The sequence below is a fragment of the Passer montanus genome, unplaced genomic scaffold (assembly GCF_014805655.1).
Source record: "Passer montanus isolate IOZ18808 unplaced genomic scaffold, ASM1480565v1 scaffold125, whole genome shotgun sequence".
NCBI classification, from domain to species: Eukaryota; Metazoa; Chordata; class Aves; order Passeriformes; family Passeridae; genus Passer; species Passer montanus.
Window position 1 is genome coordinate 1260876 of NW_024359278.1, and position 17540 is coordinate 1278415.

A 17540-nucleotide genomic window follows, 5' to 3' on the forward strand; every position below is an offset into this window, starting at 1 on the left:
GCCATCCTCAGCTCCTCCTCTCATGCTTTGTATTAATTTTGGGAGGAGACCAGGCTGACACGCTAGATTTAGAGCACAGTGGATGCAGCAGCAAAATTACAATTTCTATCTTGCTCTCAACTCTTCTCTCACATCTTTGCATTTTTTTGAACACTGAGCAAGCATTTTCAAAAGGTAGAAGCCCAACAACCTGACCCAAGTTACACCTAGGACTCTTTATTGTGTGATGTTTGTTAATCCAGTTATTTTGTATGTATGGTGGGATACAATTATACTGTCTGCATTGTCCAGTCAGTGACTTTCACCTTCCATTTTGTCAGCCAGCCCCACAGACTTGCAGGATTTTTCAGCAGTCTTTCACAGGCAGCTCTTGATTTCATTGTCTGGAGCCATCAGCAAGCTCTGTCACCTCCAGAGGTCTGATTTTTCCCATATGATGTATAAGCCCAGGCCCCAGCCCTGTGAGACTTCCCTGGTAACCTCCATTACTTGTGAGAGATGTCCATTTGCTGTTATCCTTGGTCTCCTATTTTTAAGCTGCTAATAATCCACAAAGAGACAACCTCCTTATCCCCAAGCTGTCTTTAAGAGCTTCCAGGAGATCATTTTAATAGCTTTAAAATCCAGCCCTGCCGTGATTGCATCCTCCCATACCTCCTGATGCAATTCAGTGTGCAGGTCCTAGACCAGTAATTACTCACGCTGGCACGCTGACAGAATTTATTGGAGCCCATACCCAAGCTGCATGCCCCAGTTTCCTTTGTGTGGAAACCAGGGCAGGGGAGAGGAGGAGGAGGAGAAGGGTTGGTGTTTGCTTAGGTCTCACCCCATATGGCTGTGGGATGCAGCTAGACCTGGCATGTGCAAAGCATTTCCGTCGTGCAGACGTCGCCTGGATCCACCAGAGCAACCTCGTGCTATCGTCAAAGTGCCCTTTCACATTCGTGAGACCTGACCTCTCTCTGCCAGAGTTGTGCTGACTTCCTCCCCTTACAGCATGTTTATTTATCAATTTATCAATTCATGCTCCTCTTTCAATGGTTTTGCTCAATATAGAACTGGAGCTTACTAGCCTCTGGTCTCCAGTGCTCCCTTCCCACCCTCAGACCCATTTTAAGAAATCAGTCACGTTTGTTGCCTTCCATGACTTTTATAAGGGCAATTTAAGCAATAAGCTGCACAGCACAGTTAGTAGTTCAGCAATTCCGTATTTAAGTTGCTTTACAGCTCGTGGATGGATGCCATCTGGTCTTGGTGATTTATTACTATTCATTTTACTGTATTTTTTTTCTTTATAAACCCTCTTCTACTCGCACTTGAATCTGTAACTATTTCTCACACTTGCTTACTGAAAAGGGAGAGCCCTTACTGGGCTTCTCTGCAGAGAGCACTGATGCAAAGATTTTATTTAACTTTTCTGATCTTTCTCAAATGCTTCATTTTCATCTTGCTCATCAGTTGGCCCAGTGGATGTTCTGGCAGAGTCCCAGCTTGTGATGGGCTCAAAAGAATTTGAGCGTTGGTTTTTACGACTTTAGTGTAAAGACTTGTCCAATGACTTTACATTTAATGTAGAACATAATTATGCTCTCCTGGTATTGTCTCAGCATGATTTTGGGACATCCACAAGCATTTTGGGAGGGTTTCTTCTCACTTCTGTCAAGGTCTTAGAACAGAGGTTTGTTCCTTGCAATTGTGTCTGAATGTGGTGCTGCTTTAATCTTCCTGGACATCGATGAGCTGTTTAATGGCATCTCCAAATGCCTCTCACATGCACAGTGCTTGCTTCTGCTACTTCCCCTGTAGAGTTAAATATGAGTGAAAGAAAAATTAGGAAGTCGTTTTTCTAAACTGGCATGAGAGGAAGACGTGCCTCAGTCGACTTCCAGAAAATGCCAGGCTTTGCGTGACAGCATGAGCAAAGTCTTAATTTTTGAGGCATTGTTGGCATAAAAGGAGAATTGCTGCTGCATGTGGAATATAGCAGTAATTTTGTTGATGAACCACTGCAAGTGACAATGAGCCCTGGCAGAATGGATGTATAAAACAATACCTAATGGGCACCTTTTCTGGCTCTCAATACCTTTCTCTGATGAACTTTGAAATGGGGTATTTATTACCATGTGTACATTATCATCACTTATTGAATGCGTTATTGAAAAAGCATTTTGGTAAAGGCATAATTATGTATTTTCTCATTTAAAACTGTGATTTGTCTCTTTTGAAATGCAAATGCAAACCAAAAGAGAGTATTTGGTATCAGCATTCTCCTAAGTGCATAATTAACTGTTAATACCAGCATGTACTTGGGGTTTTTTGCTATTGATGTGCCTGGGATTTTAGGGTTACATAACTGGGTGATTATTAAGTTGGATTTTATCACAAGTTCTCTGCTAGTGATTGAGAGCTGAAACTCTCCTTTGGCAATCATTATCCATGGGCTGTTGCCAATTCCTTCTTTGATAGGCATATAACAGGAGGACACTTGGCTGGGACTTTTAAAGCAGCTCTAAATTTCTTAGTATCACTTATCTGGGATGGTTTTCTCTAAGGTCACCATGATGATTTTCTTGTGAGAAAACTAATTTTCAGACTTGACTTCTATAAGTTCAGTTTAAAATTGCCAAGTTGAATTTAGAAATCGCCAATTGCCTGGGTGGCTAAAGGCCAAAAAATAGCAGCATAATGTCTGTAGATCTGTTTTAATGTGAAACTGTCTTCCTTGTCTGATTATCAGTGTTCAGACTGGTGGTCCTGGGTCCAGTCACTATTTTGTCCTGGGTTTGGCAGTGCCCAAATTGGCCATTGGTGCAAAGGAATAGGTATTTTTGCCTCCCTGGAAGGAGATGACTCTAAAGCTTTGCTTTAGGAGTCAAAGGCAAAGTGTTGAAGAGAGGAGGTTTTGTCTCTTTGTGCTGTGGCTTGCAGACTAAGCAGAGATTAGAAAGTGCTGAATAAAAAATAAGTACTGAATGAAAAGTCATAATTGAATTTTGCCTGAATCCTGCATGCGTTTTGGCTTGGATTTTGATCAGTGTGTTAACTTAATGAGGCTGCTCCAGTACGGGTGACTTCAGTGGCATTTTTAATGGCTTCAAGATGGGACACAGGTGTCTGGGTGCAGTCCATTGAGCAGAGGGATGCTCAGTGTTTCCTGCCCCTGTGCATGGAAGAATTTGTTCAGGTAGTGGCATTCTGTCACCACTGTTGGAGTAGAATACTCCCTCAAGAGACAGATAAGTGTTGTGACAATAATATGTTTATTTTTTTCTTTCCCCAAGAACCTCAAAATTTTTCTAGTCAGAATGCCTTCCTAAGGCAGGTAAATAATTCAGGCCACAAGGGCTTTTTATGATTAGATGGTCTGAGCCACTGAGCAGGGGTTTCTGTAATCCCATGTCCTAGGCTTTTTCCCTCTTTATCCTCAGTAGCTCTGCCTTGCCCTCAAGGTGTCTGGTGATGTTTTTACTCCTCTCTCTGTCAAGTTCAAACTAACTTCTTTTGGCATGAGGGAAAGCATGTCTTGGTTTTGGAGGCTTCCAAACAGGTTTTGACTTTCAGGCCTTTGGCAGGTTTTCTTGTTGGGCTGCATTTGTTTGATTGGTTATTTGTTTTGGTTTTGTTACAGTGTTAAAGTGCTTTCTGAAGGTGCCTGAAATCAATTTAATTGGTGGGCAACCTTCAAATGTATACAGGTTTTAGTCTAGCAAGGAAAAGGTTCTTGGTTATAAAATTGGAAGTGGTTCTTAGAGTGGTAAAAAGTATGAAATCAGAAGACACAAACCCAATCTTTGACATCAGAGTTTTGCTACAAATATGTATTGGTCTTTTCCCAAGTCTCTTCTGGGCTGCAGAGGCCTAGAGACTAACTCAGGTGCATTTCTGTTCCTCTGAGGTGCTGTGAAAAATTTGGCTTGGTCAGTTTTTCCTTGGGATTATCAGCATGTCACTTAAGTCCTGATGAAACCTCAACACACCCACCACAGCTTTCCGTTTACTCACTTCTCTGTCTAATTTAGGAAGATGCCTTGTGCTGCAGCTTTGAATAGTACCCATGAGAAAGTAAATAAAACGTGGTATCAGGTTTGGTTTGGGGCTGAGTTTCACCTGTCAGTGAATATTTCTTGCTGTGTGGGTTCCTCTTTTTGGTTACGGTCAGTTGCGTTGCAGTTTCCATCCTTGGTGAGCAGATTTACGATACTGGGCTTTATGATGACTTCATAAATGATGAGTTACTTATTCACAACAAGCTGTTTCTCTTCAGCCTGCCTGTAGTTTCACAGGTTCTGGTGTGGCTGCCTGGTTTCTGTGGAGATCACATTAAGGGCATTATGAGATATATGGCTGGTTTGGTATTTAGGATACCTTGTCTTAAATGGTTTCCTCAAGCCATCCCTGCTCTCCTGGGGTGACTGGTTAAATCCTACATATCTGTTGTAGCTGGGTGGCTCCACTGGCAGAGCGGTGGGAATGTCTGGTAACAGTGGGAATGGCTGGTGGCAGAGCAGTGGGAATGACTGGTGGCAGAAATGGGAATGGCTGGTTCCACTGGCAGAGCGGTGGGAATGGCTGGTAACAGTGGGAATGCCTGGCAGAGGTGGGAATGGCTGGTGGCAGAAATGGGAATGGCTGGTGGCAGAGGTGGGAATGGCTGGATGCCCTGCCCATGCACAGGGCTGCAGGAAAGGTCAGGCAAAATGTGAGCTGGGCATTACTTTAAGCCTGTAAGGAGACACTGGGGGAACTTAAGATGGATTAATGGAAGGTGTAAAGTTTAAAGCGTGTTATTATGAAGGAGGATTAAGCTAAACTGAGCTAATGACACCACTTCTGAATGCGTATCCAAATAGCGGATTCAGAGCTTTGGCTCCACGCTTTTTGTTACTTAAATGTACTTACCTTCTTACATGTCCCCATAAAGATACGTGCCCTTATATTCCACCTCTTCATATCCTCCGTTTTTCATGCTGAGAGGCTCAGGAGCTGTGTCAGAGGTGGGGCTGGATTTGGTTGGATGGGGTTTGCCTTTTTTTTTTAATCCCTCTTTTTTTTCATTTTAATTTTTCCTCATGATGGTAAAGGCATTTGTGATGACTTGGTGGCATTTATTCTTAGCTGATGTGTTTGGTGAGGAAGAAAATATCTTTGCTCATGTTATGCTGACATGCCTTAATTTCTCTGTGCCTCTTCACTTTTATCATATTTCTATTGCTTTATTTTGTTGCTCCTCTCAAGGTATTGGATATCTGTGATATCAGCATCTGAATTTTTCAAAAGCTCTGTACCCTCTTATTCTACACAGTGTGGGGTTGAAAACCAAATACAAACTTGACTACCTTAAACTCCCACAAAATGCTTATCTTTCATTAAACAGAGTCATGAATTGACTAGCATAATTTTTAGTTGGTAATGTTTTGTAAATAAGTAATAAATCAACTTAATTGATTTTGCAGGTGGCAAACTGATTTCAAATAATGTGTTTGCTGTATATTAAACAAATCACTTAGTAACTCATTCTGTGCATAATTTTATCTCGCTACAAACAGTGCCATCAGGTTTTCCTTCAGGGTAAGCCTAGAGATCAATATTTGTAAGTAGATAAAAAAATGAATATTTAAAAGACAGAAAGAAATAACTATCCAAAAAAGCCCTGACTATAACTGAAATTATTCTATGTGGGCAATCACATATAAGCAAAACAAGTACAAAGAAAAACAAAAGGCAGAAAAATTCAGATGTCAGAAAAAGTGCAATTCAACATAAAAAATCGAGTTTTTGAGTTAATACTTTTACAGTTAACTCGCACAGAGAGTTTTTCACCACCAAAAAAAAAAAAAGGCATTAGAACCTGAGACAAAACATCATAATGTTTTATTTTTCTTGCTGTGTGGCTTGTAGTATCTGATGAAAAATCTGTCAGTTCTCTCTGTAGAGGTCAAACACAGAGATGGTGGCAGTGGCTTTATATTCTCAGTCTGGAGGAGCAGGAACAAACCTTGGTGTCCTGCAGAAGTAATGATGGATGTCATAGATGGCTCTTACTTCGAGTGCTGCTGTCTCTGGCCATCTGAGATACACTTCAACATGCAGAATTTAAAATACAAATGTCCTTTATTAATCATTCGCCTTTCAAATTCAATGTGTATCCCTCAGAGCCTCTTGGGAGCAGTCCATGATGCATAATAAAAACAAATACGTATGGCATTACTCCTACTATTAAATTTAATTTTAAAAAAAAAAAAGGAAGCTGGAAGTTCTTAGTCTCAAGAAAAGAGGGTGGAGCAGGGGAAAAGTGCAGGGCCCATCTAACAATGGGGAGTCTGCTTTATTAGTATTAAAGAGGAAAATGAAATTGCTCTGGCAGCAGTGCAATAAAACACCAGGAAGATTATGTCAGTCTTTGTTTGCACACAGTATGATTCTTCTCTTTCACCAGCCAATTTGTATATTTGAAAAAGCATTTGCTTGGTTAAAATAATGAGCTGAACTTCATCCAACTCCACAATTATAAAAAAAAAAATCTTAGAAGAAATACAGACAATTGGTTTTAAGCAACTGAATAAAAAAGAGGAGTAGTGGCCACAGAACAACTATAGGACCTTGTCTACATACCTGCATGTACACATGCACACATATATATCAGAGTTTCTGCTGAGACAGGCACTCTCAATGACTCTTTTCTGTAGTGTTGTGGTTTGAGATGGCAGCTTCAGAAATTTAGCAAAATTCTAACAAATTCTGCCTGAAACTTGAGCTGGGTAGGTTAGTCTAGGATTACCTCAGAGAAGAGAGCCAAAGTCTGAAGGTAAATTTATGTAAGTATATTTAAAGATACAAGTCACGTATCCTAATTATTTTACGATTTAACAGGCAGAAGTCTGTGTTAATGAACAAGTTCATTTTTAAAATATATTCCTTTATTCCAGATTGTTTTCAATTACTAGTTTGGGGGCAAAACCACATGTTTTTTTAATATTCCTGTGTTTGAACAGGAGATGTCAACTGATGGGGGAGTGTATCATCTAGAGCATGCATTCAGTGGGTGTAGGTTTGTTCCCCTGTTGCACCAGCTCTGAGCTCTTCAGCAGGCACGCTTCCATCCGCCAGGGCAGAGCTGAACAAACACTGACAGTTCAAATACGTTCTAAAATGGTTTTGCCACTCCATTAATACCATCAGTGACAAATCCCAAAATCTGTTCGTTGCCGTTCCTTTTCCGTGGTCTGCCGGGAAGCGAGGTGAGCTCAGCCACACGGTGCAGGAGCAGGCTGGTGCCCGGGTGAGCCCCTGCAGGTTGTGCTCTCCCGTTCTGATGCCGTGGATGTTGTTCCCTGTCTCCGCAGGGAGCGGATGCGCCAGTCGGCGATGTTCGAGCTGTGCCAGGGCATGCACCAGATCAGCCTGCAGTTCGTCCGCCTGCAGCTCAGCTTCGAGGAGTACACCATCATGAAAGTGCTGCTGCTCTTAAGCACAGGTGAGTTGGGTCTGTGGTTATGTAGGAGAGCTTGAAAATATTCCAGTGCACAAAGAGATGCAGTGATTTTAACCAACTTGACAAAAGAGCCAAACTGTTTCCAGATGGGAATAAGTCTGGGTTTATGCCTTGGGGTTTATCTATAGCTAGCACAGGGAGTGTCTTTGCAGTGTGAGTGTCTCATGTGCATTGGAGGGACAGGAGTGGCCAGGCATGGACTTTGAACCCCCTTTCCATAGGGGGACCACACCAACAGACATGCCAGGCAAGTGCCACAGCTGTGGGGATTGAGGGAAGATCCCTGCTCGACATTCAAAGCCACCAGGGTTTGGCTGACTCAGTATGACCTTCAGGATCAAAAGATGTGCATTTCCTGTACTGCAGAGCAGGTGATCTTGTAGTGCCAAGTGACTTGAGAATGGAAAGCCCTTCCCTGGGCTTCTGAAAGTTTATTAGATGTCAGTATGTGCTTCCTTTTTTCTCTTGAGCATCATGCTTTGAGTTTTAAGACACAAAATTACATCTTGGTGCTTGTTACAGCACTGTGTAGTAATTAGCAGATCTCTTGATCTTATCTTACTGAAAATATTGAAAACCTCCTGTCCCAGTGCAATTGTATAAATACACAGGCAGTTTGTACATTACTTTTCCAGCAGTAACAGCCTGTAAACCTGTAAGGAAATGTTATTCTGTGGAATCCTGCTCCTTTTTGTGGGGAACAACTCAGTGACACCATGACGAGCCAGCTCTGTGGTTAAAATACCTGCCTTTGAAGGGGCACATGAGGCTGCAGTTCTGTCAGAGCTGGCATTTGGATCCTCTAACAGTAACCTCCTGGGGCTGTAAGATTTTTGGGCTCAGCCATCTCCATCCCTTCCCTCTTCCAACTGAATTTGTTCCAGCTTGCTGGGGTTGGGAGAGACACCACTTTTTGGGGAGCCCTTTGTGTCGTGGCCTGCAGAGTCTGACCCCACCAAGGGCTGGAGATGGTCAGCCAGTGAGCCTGGAGCAGTGGGGAGGGGCTGTGCTCCAGGCATTCCCTGAGGGGTAAATGGGATTTTTTTTTAAGGCTGTCACTCCTCGTGTTTCCAGAAACAATGTGCTCAGGGAGGGTTTGGCCCCCAAAGTGTTCTTGAGAGAGTGTCTGGACTGGAGATCTGCCTCTGCAGCATTTTAATCAACCTTAAAGGGGAAGAATCTTTAGAAAAATAACCTGAAGGTATTCTAAATATGCAGCAAAATGTCTTTAAGCCAGGTATTTATTATTCTACCCTCTCAAGAGTGTAAACTAATGAGTTACTGTAAGACTCTGTTAGGTGAGATCAGACTGGCCAATTAACTTCAGTGAGCTGGGTCCCTTTCAAACACACACCACAGTCACTAGAAAACTTGCTAAAAATAGTTTGTTTTGGGAGAATCAGGATATTTATACTAGAGAGAGAGAGAAAGGAGAGCAAAATGGAAATGGAGGTGGTGATAAAACCCAGAAAGTGTCAAGTGAAGGGCAGCAAACCTGGTTTTGAGTGCTTGCACCTTGGTACAGTCTTATGACAGAAAACTCCAGGTTTGTTTTCATTTAAATTCTTTTATTTAATCATGTGATGAATGGAGTACAAGTTATTCTGAAACTTTCATGGCGACCACATCAAGGAAGTTTCACTCCATTTACATGTGGAAGAAACCACACATTACAACTCAGTTGTTTTCTAGCTTTCCACAGACCATAGATTTTGGGAGCTTGCCAACAGTATTGCTGCATTTAATAAGTAAAATCAGAAACACTGGGCAAACCTCCAGAATTTCATGTTTTGCTTGAGTTCTCTTTATTTGTGGTCTTTCTTTCTTCCTTAATAATCTGGCTGGGGTGATAGTATAATAATTTTCAGACAGAACAGTAAAATACATAGTAGTAGACAAAGAAAGAGTGACTCTAACAGCCTGTAAGCACTGTACATATTAAAGGAACTGCAAAGCCCCTGTGTACTTTGTGTGAGGGCCACAGCATGCTCTGATGGCTTTACTTATCTTGATTGGTGCCTCTGTGTTCATTCACCTTGAACTGAATTTGTAGATTTGTTCCAGACAGTTTTTTTAATCTGTCAGCTGACTGAGTTTGCATCTAGAATTTGAAAATTAAATTAACATATGATATTTATATTATGATTGTGTAATATAAATATATAATATTTACCAAGCAGCAAGCAGGCTGGTGTGTAACCTCCTAGGCTTTTTCTAAAGATTCTTCCTTTTGCCCCCTTCCAGTACTTGGGGGCCTCAAGTCCCTGCTGCTCTTGTGGTGGTACAGCTCCTCCTTGTTCCCCATTGCTAAATTTTGTTTGTAGACACTGATGCTTTTTCTTAAAGCTTCTACTCTGGAGCCATTTAGGGCAGTTGTTACATGCTTCTGATGTGATTTCAGTGGGATAGAGGGCAGTTGAGAGTATTCAGAAGAGAAAGGAATGTATGAACAAGACAGTTTCTGTCAAGAGGTTAAGTCAGGGTAAGCTGAATTGGAAGATCACCTTTTTTTCCTTTCTCTATTTAGTAGGTAACTTCCCATTTAGCTTGATCTGACATAGTTGTCTGACTGACTTAGGAAATAAAGTCACTCATGCACAGACTATATTTTATTTTCCTTCTGTGGACTATGCCTAAGAGATACAGAGAAAAAAACACATTTGATGGTTAAGCAGTGTTCAAGGAATTTGGATATTAAAACTCACAATATTTTGAGTAATGTTGTTAATAACCCCTTTGGAGTTTTCATAGGGATCTGATCCCCATTCCTGTTTGGGGCAGAACCTGCAGGAGTGTTTGCAGTCTGTAAAAAAACAGGGTATTTGCTTTTGTAATCAGCTCTGCTGATATTGGTCCCAATAAAAAGTATCAGAAAACTGTGCTTCTGACCCATTTATAAAATGATGATTCCATGATCATGATTCTGTCTCTGTCTGGCAGATGGAAACTTTAACAGGACACTAGAAATGCTTGCAACTGTCTGTCATGATCAAGCCCTGGGTCAGGATGCCTGTTTGGAAAACAGTCCTCTGTTCTGTGCAGAAAAAAGGCTCTGTTTTGTTCTAGATGCTATGCAGATGCTCGCTAACATTCAAAGAAATTTTAGATCTTACTTGATGGCATAAAAATGTGTTACTTGATCTAGCATTTCTGCAGATAACAGCTGTGATTCTGTACCTTCTCCTCCTCTGCCAAGCATGGGGAATCATTCAAGAATGATAAATCACGTTTTCAGCTTCTAACAAAATACCCTTGATCCATCTGCTTGGTTTTTATGTGGTTGGATTGTATTGAAAGCAGTTTGGACATGAGGTTAGCATGTGTCCTATTTCTGAGATGTTATCTTGTCCTCTGCCACAGCTCCTGCAATCACACATCTGGAGAGGATGCCTGACTCGCTTGAGAATCTGTGTGATGTTGTTGATCCCTCACCAATGTCTGTAAAATTACGGACTTTGCTTAAAGGTTTCATTCCTTCATCCGCTGACTGGTGTAACTGTTTAAGTATGCACATCAAAAGAATAAGCAATGCAGTTAATACTAATTAAAGACTGTCTTTTCAATGACAGTTCCCAAGGATGGTCTCAAAAGCCAAGCTGCATTTGAAGAAATGAGGGCAAATTACATTAAAGAACTAAAGAAGATGGTAACTAAATGTCCAAGTAACTCTGGGCAAAGCTGGCAGAGATTCTACCAACTGACTAAACTTCTTGACTCCATGCATGATGTAAGTATAACTCCTCAGGGAACTCAGAAAACTTGAGCAAAAAATCTCTCATTAAGGTTAACAAATAGTCTTTAATTGTCTTAACTGACAGGGATACAAAAAAAAAAAAAAAAACATGTTCTTTTTAAAGGGACATCTGAGAGAAGTTATAGATGAATTTAAGAAGTTAAAATAAGAAAGCAGAAGTCATTAAGGTGAAAGGTTCAGGGTTAATGTATTACACATCCAACATGCCTGATGTGCCAACAAACACAGAATTCATTTGGTGATCTTTTACAGCTGGGTTTGTAATAATGATGACTTGAAAAGATGCACTGAGTCCTTGAAGCCATCCTGGGTGTTTGAAGCTTTATTTGAACTTTTCAAGTGGAAGATTCCTTGTTGGGTTATTTCTGCCACCCTGCCTTATTCCAGCACAAGGTGTTTTACGTGTCTCAGGTGTGATGTGGTGAATGACATAGCAAACTAAAAGTTTGGTCTCAAAGCACCTAGGCTGCTGATGCCTCTGCCCAGAGTGACAGAGTTGTTGTGGTAGGTGTGGTAGATTCCAGAAGGGGTGTCCATAATGTTGAGCTGTTTAGCTGGGAGCAACCTGGTTCTAGCCAGTGTAATGGCAAGTGCAAAATTTACCTCTGCAGCAGCAGGGCTGTATCTCCTTTAACTTGCTCTGAGGGAGCGTGCAGCCTCTGCAGAGGAAAGAAGTGACCCAGCTGCTAAGGTCTCCTCAAGCTGAGGGTTTTTCTAGTGCCCCCTGAGAGTTCCCTGGGGACCAGCCCATTGCCTGGGCCCATCCTCTCCAAAGATGTGCCATGGTGCAGCAAGTGATGGGAGACTCCTGGGGACAGTGAGAGTGACCTTCAGCTGTCTTTGGGGACATGAGGGGAGGGCTCCCAGCATGCTCATCACCCTCCCAGTAAAATCTGACAAACGGCAGCAAAGGAGAAAACTGCCCTGCTCCATCCTGGCTGGGATGGGGTTAGGGAAGGATCTATGCTGCTTGAAGAAAGCTACAGCACTTGCTTTCAGAGCCTGCATACAAATGTGTGTCTTTGTACTCGACTTAAATTTCATTTTGCAGAGACGGTACAGTACGGTGCACTTCAGGTCGTATCGGTGTAACAGCCTCAGGTCTGTTTACAGAATGTACATATGGAATTATTTTTCAAATATTGTTCTGTTGTTCATTAAAACATTGCAAACCTTAGTGGGAGGCAGGGGGAGTATTATTAGTACTGCAGTAATAGCTCATTCTTCAGAGATCAGGTTTCACTTGCTCAGTGCCAGCAAAGGAAGTTGTAGTGTTTTAGTGGAGAAAAAAAGGGATGGGTGATAAAATCACTTGCAAGAATTCACATCTGACCCTCGAGGCAGCATAACAAACCCCTGCATTTATGGAGTTTTCCAATCCTCTTCAGGATAGGCAGTGTCTGATTTGTTGCTGAAATTGGAGTGTTTGTGTGGTTAAGGTGACTGGATGACAGACTCGTGCTTACTGAGAGCACTCCCATGTCCTACAGACATTTTCCAAAACACAGCATTAACCATTGGGAACTGAACTAACCAGAGGAAGCAGGCTGCTCTTGCATTTTATTTAATTTTTAATTAAGCTATTTTTGCATTGCTTTTGTTTTAATAGTCAAAGGACTTTTTAAAGAAAGTCCCATTGTCAGCAATCTCTGTTAGAAAGGCCGGTTGTCTCCACAACAGTGCTTCCTTTCAGAGATGATACTGGAGACTTGTTCAACAAGGGCACTTGTTTATTTTTTCTCTTTAAAACATTTTTTTTTGGTTTTTGAAATCCATCAGAATAAATTTAGAGTGGTGATAATATTAATGAGAAGTGAGAATTAGTATTCTCTCCCCACAGCCTGTTAGTGCAGAATTTCTCTGTTCAATCGACGTGAATGCAAATTTTCTGCTTGATTCCTTAGTCTAGGAGGAACGCTTCCTCAGCTGTCACCTATGTATTTTTAACTTATTCCATTATAATTTCAGAGGATCAGAATATATTTGGTGCTGGGCAGTCTAACTGGAGCTGAGGCCCCATGTTTAGATGCTGCTGTAATCTTGGCATTGGCATTTTCAGTGCAAGCCTGAAGGGGCTGGTGCACAATCCGTGCTTGTTCAGCCCTCCTGCTGTATCCACAATGTCCATCTGAGCAGAGCAGCCTCTCATCATTCGTGGAATTCACTTTACCTGAGTGTAGGGGCAAGCAATAAAAAACCCTGCTCCTTCCCACTTCCAGACTGGCTTTCATCAACCTCATTTATAAGACATCTGTCTGAGGAATATATGAAATACAGTGCATGGAAATATCAAATTACAGTATGCTTGGCTTATATAATATGAGGAAGAACAAGAAAACCCAAACAAGATGGTTTTACATTGCTCAGTATGCTAAATCATTCATCCACACAGCAAACATATGTGCAGGTAGAAAAGTGCCAAGCTGAGGAAATAAGAAATTTTCAAGAAGGCCAGGCAGGCACTTAAGTATTTGAAAACATCAGCAACTTTATTTAATGATCCATAAAGCCTCAAAGCACCTTAAGAGATGGAAACCCATCCTGGGTGGACAAGATGAACAGGGTTTGTGCATGTGCACACCTGTGCTGGGCCTCTGGAGCCTGCCTGCAGCCTGCCCTGCTCTGCACAGTGCCCTGTGGAAGCCATGGGTGCTGGGGCAGCAGGACGTGGGTGAGTGGAGAACAGGGCAGTGCTGGGTTAACAGCTGGACTCAGTGATCTCAGAGGTCTTTTCCAAACTTAATGATTCTATGATCCCATATTTCCTTCTCGTAGGGATTGTATTTCTGTTATTTTGGGTGGCTCATGTGCATTATGTCCTGAAGAACCACAGTGTAGCAAGGACAGTGCCCCTCTACCTAGACCCCACAAGTTTTGGTCTTGTGCCTGTGAATGGCCGTGGGCATTTCAGAGAGAGATGCACATGCAGCACTTGGATGGAGGTGAAGTGCCTGACAAACACCCTCAGGAACATTAGAAACAGATGTCCTGCACATGGTATCAAAAACTTCATCTGGATCCTCCTCAGCATCTCCTGTTGGCTTTGGCAGGAAGGGCTGTATCTTGCATGGCAGGTCTCGTTTCATATAGACACCGTGCAGTGTATGGTTAGGCAGTTTGCAGAACAAAAGCTGAATTTGGTTTCAATCTGGCTGATACTAAACAGGCTTTGAGTGAAGAGGGCTTTTGTTTCAATGCCATGACATTAAACCCTAATGTGAACCTTCCCCTTGGCAAGGCAGCGCCCTGCGCTGTCATTTGCTTGTTGACATTTTCTGCCAAACAAAAATAAATTCTTTAAGGCTCATGCTGCTGAATAATTAATTTTTTATGGCTCCTGAAGGGAATACTTTATAGCTGAGGTGGATCTTTCCATAGGCTGAGAGCGCCAGGATTTCACTCGCTGAAAGAGCTGACAGTGGGAATAAGGGCACGGATCCTCCAGGGGCAGGGCTGCAAGGGATGCTGTGCTGGATGCAAATGTGCCTCTGCAGGTTCCTAATCCACAGATACAAAGCTGCAGATGAGCCCCTCAGCTGTCACCAACACCTTTGGGTACACTTACTTTTGCTGCTGATCTGCCCAAGTTGTGTCCCAGCAGTTTGGAGCCTCATTTAGGTCCCAGTGCCTGAATTCTCAGGGTGAGCATTTGCTCTGTTTAGTGAGAGGATAGATCCAGCCTCTGCTCCCAGAGCAGCAGCGATGTGGGAGTGTGCCAGGTGTGTGTTGTGGCAGCTAATATGCATCTGTCAAGTGAGAAATTGATTCCCAGCTCCCTAATGTAGACAGAAGCTACTCTGAGCGTTGTCGTGCTCAGTTTGGGATGGTCGGATCCCTCTTCCTTCACATTTGTTGGTGTTTGTTGGGGAAGGGCAGAACCCTGCTACTGCTGAAGAGCAAAGGAGACTTGGCTCACAGTTTGTGCTGGCCAAGGGATGAGGATGTTTCGTTGCTGTGTGATGCTGTGGGTGCTCCTCCAGGCACAGAACACGAGTTGAACTCAGGCTCTTCTGTGGCACGGCCAGGTGTCACGTGCTGTGGTTTGGGTGTGCACGTGGTTATAAAGGAAATGTGAAAAAATGAGTGCAGTTCCTCAGTCAGATAAATGCATCAGCCCAGGCAGAACCAGGGTCCATGTTAGCTCTGCCAGACACTGGTAGTGCCTAATCCATAGGTATTTTATCCATCTTTTACTCCTTACTAGCATGAGGCAAATTCTCTGCCTGGGAATAACCAGAGGCTTTATCCCTTGCTCTTCCCTTGTACTCCCTGTGATAGTGGAAGGCTTTACTCTTGGGTTAGAGTTCAGGATTTCCTAGGCAGCTAGGAACTGGCCACTGTGGGTCACCAAAGGTCATACGGATCTCCAAGAATCAGCCTCTAAGCCATCCCAGAGGGAATAACTTCCTTCCTGAGCCCTTGGAGTAATGATTACTTTACATCATGGGATTTTCATAGGACTGGGAGCAAAAACGAATATAGTGGCAATGGAATAATCAGGACCTGCTTGGCAGTGGTTTTCCTTAGCCTTCCTGGTTGTTGGAGCAGGAGTTCTGTATCCACTGGGTGAAGTGGAAAAAGCAGGAAGTGACAGTAGTCCTAAAGTCACCAAGGGCTCTGCTGGGTGATGAGGGAGCTAGGTGGGCAGAGACCCATTCCTGAAAGGGCAGAAACAGGCAGTTTGAAGTCTCTCTTTTTTTTTCTTTTTTTTTTTAATATAGGAAAACACTGAAGTTTCTGACAGTAATAGCTGTAGCTAATAATAGGAAAAAATTACTCAGCATTGTGTTGTTACCCTACTGCTGTTTTAATTGCTGTCTCAGTAGGCTTAATCACAGAGATGCTCCTGGTAGAGAAGTGACTGAGGGCTTTCATACCACACTCAGAGATTCTGAGAGAATTTGGAGAAAAAGAAGCACAGGAATGTGCATCCTTGCAAATCCCATAGTTCTTACCATTTCTGGAAATGCAAAGGCATCATGGTGAGATTTCCAAACTAAAATACATTCTTTTTGCTGCAAAAATGGGGCAAGTGCTCAAAGGTCACTTTAACTGTATTAACTTCAGGGACTTCATTAAAGGATTCATTTTTTTTTAATTATGAAGAACAGTATGCATGAAAAAGTCCATTTTATACACACCCCACCCTAATAACAGAAAATTACATTTGATTAATACTTCTATTTCTCAGAGGTGCTCAATACAGCATACAAATGCAAAAATTGATTAGGTAAAAATACCAGAATTGCTAAGACTGCTGTAGCTCTGAAAATGTTTGAAGCACAGCACACTGCAGGGGCAGTGATGAGAGAATTGGGAATTGTTTTAGTTGTGGCCTTAACTGCACTGCCAAGCTGTGAATCTTCAGAAGTGTGCTTCAGTAGCTGAAATAATCGAGATTGTAGAAGCCAGGATGTTTCTAGTCACCATTGCACTGCTTGTGCAAACAGCAGTGCTTTCACTGTCACTGCTGTATTGGAGTTATCTCTCACATTGCTGGAGTGGGGGAGCTCTCAGCTTTTCCAGTATAAACCACCAGAAGTAGAGGGTAGAAGTGGTCAGCTAAAGTGCAGTCAGGAGTTCTGAGAGCACAGGGATTTTATAAGGCTTTAAAGAACAACCATATTTGATCTAGGAGATTCATAAGGCACATTCAGAGGTGCTGGATAGCTCGTGTTACCTTGCTTGTCACCTGTGGTGACAATCACTGCAAAGACACAGCTTGTGTGTTCCAAGAGAAAACAAACTTTTTGATATCCTTACTGAAGAGGGAACTCCTCTTCTAAAGCAAAAGACCATCTAAATTATTTACCTGTTACAAATCAAAACTCCATCAGACAAATGTTGTTTGGGATGCAGAAGCAAGGACTCACATTTCAAAATTAACATTGCCTGTGGGACTTGAGTTTTTTATCCTTTCAGTGCATCCACTGCCAAGGCTGCTGAGCTGGCAGGGGACTGGTACTTTTGAAAATGCACAGGAGCACACCTGCAGAAAATAGCCTGCTCATGGCTCAGCTCTTGGTCTCACAGCTTTATCTGTCTAACCTTAGCACAGTGTTTACATTTTCGTACTTCTGAGCTGGCTTTCAATTGTGCCACATTTGTTCCTCTTTATTTTAAATTAATGCTTTCCCAGTCCCAAAAAGCCATGCAGCTTTCAAGGCTGGAGTTAAAAAGATCCTGACTGCAGTCCCATGGTCCTGGTGACACATGGGGTCACAGTTGTGACACACGTGCTTCCCAGCCCTCCCTTTTCTTTATGTGGATGATTATTGTCAAGTGTGTTAAAGC

The 17540-nt window shown here is 42.4% G+C and overlaps 1 protein-coding gene across 2 annotated transcripts in view; it reads left to right on the forward strand.

The window, feature by feature from the left end:
* The window catches only part of NR3C2 (nuclear receptor subfamily 3 group C member 2), a 189192-nt gene that overhangs the window by 165941 nt on the left and 5711 nt on the right, over positions 1-17540 (forward strand). For both annotated transcript variants that reach the window (XM_039698427.1, XM_039698426.1), the window contains 2 exons: positions 7344-7474; positions 11062-11219. In XM_039698427.1, coding sequence (XP_039554361.1) covers positions 7344-7474; positions 11062-11219 — 289 coding nt within the window. The remainder of the gene's footprint in view (positions 1-7343; positions 7475-11061; positions 11220-17540) is intronic.